The sequence below is a fragment of the Chrysochloris asiatica genome, unplaced genomic scaffold (genome assembly GCF_000296735.1).
Source record: "Chrysochloris asiatica unplaced genomic scaffold, ChrAsi1.0 scaffold00028, whole genome shotgun sequence".
Classification (NCBI taxonomy): Eukaryota; Metazoa; Chordata; class Mammalia; order Afrosoricida; family Chrysochloridae; genus Chrysochloris; species Chrysochloris asiatica.
In genome coordinates, this window is record NW_006408546.1 from 15842301 (window position 1) to 15848663 (window position 6363).

General features: G+C 42.9%; 1 protein-coding gene across 1 annotated transcript in view; it reads right to left on the reverse strand.

Moving 5' to 3' along the window:
- Positions 1–6363, reverse strand: part of NME9 (NME/NM23 family member 9) — a gene marked incomplete at its 5' end in the record, with an annotated part of 40055 nt that overhangs the window by 3992 nt on the left and 29700 nt on the right. The window contains 4 exons of the mRNA XM_006846649.1: positions 1703–1795; positions 2253–2335; positions 3238–3313; positions 5876–5992. Of these exons, the coding sequence (XP_006846712.1) occupies positions 1703–1795; positions 2253–2335; positions 3238–3313; positions 5876–5992 (369 nt within the window). The remainder of the gene's footprint in view (positions 1–1702; positions 1796–2252; positions 2336–3237; positions 3314–5875; positions 5993–6363) is intronic.

Sequence of the window (6363 nt, forward strand, 5' to 3'; positions counted from 1 at the left end):
TACAGAAGGGAACACAGTGACCCTGAGCAGGGTAACCTATGAGATGGGAGGGAGTCAATGAGCAGTCTTTCCACCAGCCAGCATGCGCATGGACACCCAACCACCTCACCTCCCTGCCTTGGAGGACCAATCACACGCAACCAACACAGATGCAAGTTGTGGGCAAACAGATCAGACTTTTAGTTGAGCATGAAATTTTTGCTTGAACATGAAATGATTATACTAAGTTAAGCAAGAGCCTTAAAAAGGCCAAAACGAAAACAACTAATTCCTGTTGCTGATGAGTCGATTCCAGCTTGTGGTTGTGGTGTGCCAGAATCGATTAGTCTCATAATGACCAAGTCTGTAATTGTTACAGAACCTGACTGCTACATCTTTATCACGGGGAACCACTGACAGGCTCAAACCAATGACCCTTTTGGCCAGCAGCTGAGCACTTAACCTCTGAGCACTTAACCAGGATTCCTTTCCCAACTTCTAGCGACCTAAGTTATTATTGTTAAGTGCTTTCGAGTCAGTTCTGACTCATAACAACCCTATATAGGGTTTCTGAGGAGCAGCTGGTGGGTTTGAACCACTGACCTTGCAGTTAGCAGTCTAGTGTTGATCCTATATGACAGTGAACCCTATATGACAGAGTATAACTTCCCTATAGGGTTTGCAAGGCTGTTTGTGGAAGAACATTGCCAGATCTTTCTCCTGAAAAGCTACTGATGGGTTCAAACCACCAATCTTCTGGTTAATAGTCAAGCACTTAACCACAGCCCCACCAGGACTTCTTAGTAAAAAAGCCATATACAGTAAAACCTGAAAAAGCCAGAAACTATATAAAGCAGAAACCGGTCAGAGAAAGAATATTCAAATATTTTCCACTAAAATGAGTGATAAAAGAAAAAAGTGGTAAGCCTGCACCCTGTCAAAGGCAGAAAAGTTGAGGTGACCTGGGAAAACAAGGCAGTTCGGTCAAATTTAGTTCCAGGTCACAGGTTTCACTATATAAATAAGGACGTCACCTCATGTGAAGACTGGATTACTAAGGGGTGGAATGTAGTTGAGAACTTTTCTGCTTACATTTATTTTTGTAATGCTTTGCAGCCATTTCCTCTTTTTCAAGTTACAGTGCCCTAGTTCTCGTTTGGGGAACAATCCTTCCCCATTTAAACCTGATCCTAGTTTAACTGAAGACCAGAATGTACTCCGACCAACTGGCACACATGTACACCTAACCTAACCCAAGAGGTGTGAATATGACCCAAGCTAGTCAACCAGACTCTTCTCCCAAGGAGGTAAGTCACAGCAATAACAACTGGGATGACACTTGTTGGATCTGAATTTTCCAATGGCAGATTACAGCGACTCTCCCTGAGTGTTTGCTTCTCAGAGCCCTAGAACTGTCTGGGTTCCTTTTCTCCCCAAGAACTTATTGCTCAACTCTCAACGTTTTTTTCATTTCTGTGAGTTATGAAGTGTCCTTATTTTGTTACTTAAGTTAGAGTCCAAATCTTTTCCTTACAGCCAAAGAAATTTTTACCTGATACAGAGTACCATCATCATTCTGAGAACAAATCCATGGCTAGCTTGCTGTCCATGTTCTAGTTCTTCATAATGACCTACTTTCTCCCAAACCAATACCAACTCTCAACACAATGCTGGAGACAGACAGACAGACAGAAGAGTGTGCTGTGAAAGCAGGGGAGCTGACCTCTCCAGCTCTGTGCTGGTAGAAAAGCCGCATTTCTGCCTCTGTCATGGTTCTCTCTTCATTGGTTAAAATGTCAAACCCAGCTTCTTGGATCTGTAGAACATACATGCATATGTAAATGTTCTGAAAGAGTAAGTCAGGCCCAGCTGCACATTTATCTTAGCTGAAAGATAAAAGAAAAAGAACAGTACCATTCAAAGTTGTGGAGACCCTCATTACCAAGGTACCAGTCCTAAGGTGGACGGTCAATTATTATTTACTTAAATGGAATTTCAGTGAAAACCTCTTGTTGAGTGCCTGTAAGTCAATTCTGACTCATAGCAACCTTGTTCGGGCTACCCTGTGTAGGGTTTTCTAAGGAGTAGCTGGTGGGTTTGAACCACCAACCTTGAGGTTAGCAATCCAGTGCTTATCCCACAGTGCCACAGCAGAACCCCAGGAGAACCCTCTTTATTCCACCAGGACATCCCCTTGCATGACACACCACCCCCTGTTTTCCCACCATGGAAGGCATGAAGACAGTGTGGCTGGTGAGTTTTATCTCCCTTACCTTCATAATGATCTCATCAGTGTTTCCATGTACCACTGCATCTGGTTTAATGATGGCCAAGGTACAAGTCTTCCCCACTGAAACTGAAAAAGGTCAAAGGATAGTGTTGTTGGATGCTGGCCTCACAGCACTGCCTCAGAGGCTCCGCAGAGGTCACCCCCAAAGGCAACTGCAACCTCCATAAAAGATTCCAGCACAAGTACCTGCCACAGCTAGGCTGTGTTCATGCTTGAAGTCTTTTTGTTCTCCCAAATGGCACCTCTCTCTTTGTTAAAATCCACACAGAAAATTAGAAATTTAAAAGCCTTTCGACTTCTTGCAGCAATAAAATTTTATGGTCCTTCTCTTATCAACTTGGCCTGTGAACTTCATCCTGGCTCCTCTGTGGTCTCAGTCACCAAGAAACAAGGTCTCAGTACAACCTCTGACCTGTCTTGATACTGTGCCTGGAATCCTAAAGTGTTGATAGTATGCCTAGAATCCTAAACTGTGAGTTTCCTCTTGTCAGGTCAAGTTCTTCTTCTATGGAAGTTTCCGGAAGAGCTGGGATGTCCATGAGTGTGAACTCTGTGAATGGCTAAGGATAAGGGACAAGGGTGGGGGACTGTGGGGAGGGGGGAGGTTTTCAGTACAGTTGACTGCTACTTCAGAAAGAAGGTGGGGAAAATGCTACTTGTGACCTTTAGTCCAAATAGGGACTAAGGAAATACCATCATCAAGATACTCAATGAGTATCAGCACTTCATTTTATTAGATGGAGAATTTCTCTTGCACAGAAATTACCATTAAAGTCACACTTGCTGGAAATGACCATTGTCATAAAGTTGTGAAATGTGCTCAAGGGGCCAGTAAAGGGCAGAAAGGAGACAAAGCAATGTGGGGAGATTCACACCACTTAATAGACTCGTTACTCATATATCTGAAAACCCACATCAGATTGGAGCCTCCTTTGCCTTTTTATCTTGCTTACTGGTTCTGAACTCACCCATGTCCTCATCTTCACCATCGTCCTTTTCGTGAGAACAACAGTCATCTGCCTCAGTCAGAGCCTCATCTTTGATCTAGTACAAATTGGTCATGAACAGAAAGTCATTAGCTACGTAAAATGATCAGAAAGACCTAGAAAAAAAAAAAAAAAAAAAGCAACAAGGAGGTAAAGGTCCAAACTATAGGAAAGAAAATGGGCCAGGCTTAATTCAGATTCTTGAAAACTTTACAAAGATCCATTTTATAAGGTGGGTGGTGGTGAGCGGTGGGAGTTAGAAGGCAAGTAACTCCATAGTGATCTTAAAATAGAGATTATTCCTGATTTCATGAGCATCAGATAGAAAACTAAGGGAAAACAGAGAACTGGCAAGAAGACAGTGGAAAATGGAAATGCAAGTAAGGATTAATCAATAAACAAAGTATTGTTATTGTGGCATGCCATCAAGTCAGTCCCAATCCATAGTGATACTGTATGGGGTTTCCAGGGGGGGTTTCCAGGGAGCAGCTAGGGAGCTTGAACCGCCTACCTTGTGGTTCAAATCGACTTTGCAGACCAGCGCATTAACCCATAGTGCCACAAAATATAGGGTAGTAGTAGTAAAGAGAGACTTTTCCCCTGGATGGAGCACATAAAAATGTAAGCATTCGCAATTTTCTTTCTTGGGGGAATACTGCTAGTATTCTTGGTGAAACAGAAGATTTGATTCTAACCCAGTCTACGAAAATAGGACTTTGCTAGTTGGAGGCGAGTATGGAAACTTGAGCAATACTTAGGCTCACCTGGCACTGAGCATGCCAGGAAGTGCTTCTGTCTCAGGTGTGTTGGTTTTAAAAGAAAACCAATAGCTTGATGGTTCAGGACCATGGTCTAGAAAGACACCAAGCTAATTGGCATAACATAGTCTACAAAGACAATGGTCTACATCTTATTTTGGTGAGTAGTGACTGGAATCTCTAAAGCTCATGGGTGGCCATCTAAGGTGCAACTATTGGTCTCTCCCCACCCAGAGTAAAGAATGAAGAAAATTGGTGGTTCAGTGAAACAATTAGTCCAGTGGACTAATGGACCACACAAACCTCAGCCTCTACCACCTTTAGACCAGAAGAAGTAGACGGTGCCTGGTTACCACTACTAACTACTCTGAAAGCGATTGCATTAGCAGATCCTAGGCAGAGTAGGAGAAAAATGTATAGCAAAACTCAAAAATCACAAAAAGACTAGATTTACTGGTTGGCTAGAGACTGGGGGCACTCCTGAGAGTATGGCTGCTAGTCACCTTTCAGGTCTGGAAATGAACTCACCCCTATGGTTCAATTTTCAGCCAAAGAATAGACAGGTCTGTAACGGAAACAATATTATGGAGATCTGCACTCCTTAGAATAATCAACCATTTGAGATCAAAAGGACAACATTTATCCAAGGACAAATTTCAGAAGAGTGCGAAAAGGAAGAGGAATGGAAACAGGAAACACAGGGAAAAAGTGGATTAAGTGATATTAAATTATAAGGGATCGCAATCAAGGAGATGAAACAAAATGTGTATGATTTGTTGAATGGAAAACTGGTTTGCTCTGTAAATCTTGATCCAATTCACAATAAAAAGTAAAAAAAAGATTGCAACTTAAGGAGATGAGAAGATGCAAAAGGAGCAAGTTCTAGCAGAGGCTCAGAGCCAGGTGAGTGAGATGCCCATTATACAACCAGAGTGAGACTTAGAGTAAGCAAGTGGAGTTGAGTCTGCAGTTCAGGGAGAACAGAACTATAAATGTGATCGTTGGTGTCAAGACAGAATTGAAAGTCAGTGTTAGCCCTCAAGCCCAAACACTGTTTGGCTGTGTCTTGAATCCTAAAATACAGGAAATGAGACAGAGTTGGTGGAGAGTGGGCAGCAAGGAGGTGGCAAAGCAGGAGTGTGTGGTATCCTAGAAGGCTAGGGATGCGCAGTTCAGGAAAAGAGGGTCACCTCCACCAAATGCTGCTGAGAGATCAAATCAGATGACTTCTTTCAAGGGATTATGAGATTTAGCAAAGAAAAGAACAAGAAAAGATAACCAATAATTTGTGGAAAACTCTAATCCAGGTTATCAAGAAAATAATTTATCAAAGTCACAGATTCTGCAGATCCTATTTCTCTTAATAATGACAGAGTTTGGTGTCTATACTAAAGTCACAAGCAAAACCTTCAGGACTGTGATGTAAGGGTGGGTCACAAGGAGAGATTTCACAGTGAGGTTGAAGGGAGCCCAGATGACTGACTTTCTGACTCTCTACTGGATTCTATTACTTTACTGTTATTTCTGAATCCATTGTCAAGATTCCAGAAAGCCCTGTTGAGTTGAAGCACCAGGTGAAAGTCAAAATGGATAAGAAAAGTTAAAGGGGTCTGGATGAAAGGGGAGACTTTTTAAAAAGAAAGTTTCAAAATATTTATGTATCATAGTGGGCATTACGCACTCCTCTGAGCTCTGAGTGAGTGAAGAGTAAATCCAGCGTGAGAATTTTAAGAATCTTTCCACAGTAGTTTCAGAAAATTGTGGGGACAGGGGGCAGAGGGGAGTGGACACTCAAAACCCTACTGGCCCTGCCATGTGAGCACACTTGAGAATTTGCTGCTTGTAGAATGACCCCCGGTTACCACTGTCCGTTCTCTGCCTTCAGTCAGCACCCTCTCCTCTGCCGCCAGCTGGTCCAGGATGGTTTTCTGCAGCAGTGGGGCGTTTGCCCCTCTAACCACGGCCACCAGTTGTCCTCCCTAGAAAACGTTACACAAGAGCTGGTCACACCTTATGAAATCCTCTTCTCACATGCGAGGAGGCTTCAAAAAGTTCATGGAGAAATTCCATTCTCTTTTTATTTCATTTTTCTGTTAACTTTTTGGACCCCCCTCATATGACTCTCTTTCATGCTATGGCAAGAATATCCACGAGTGTTTTCTGTCTGGACTGTGCCCAACATTAGGGTCCCTGGACCCAGTTCCATAGCCTCCACTGTCCCCTCCAGATGGGCCTCACCACTGCTGCTCTTTTGGGGGCCCTGCCTGCCCCTAGTTCTGACCCTAGATTTCTCTTTTCTTTTTTTTAATTTAAGGTTTTTATTGTGGATTGAGTGAAAGTTTACAGGGCA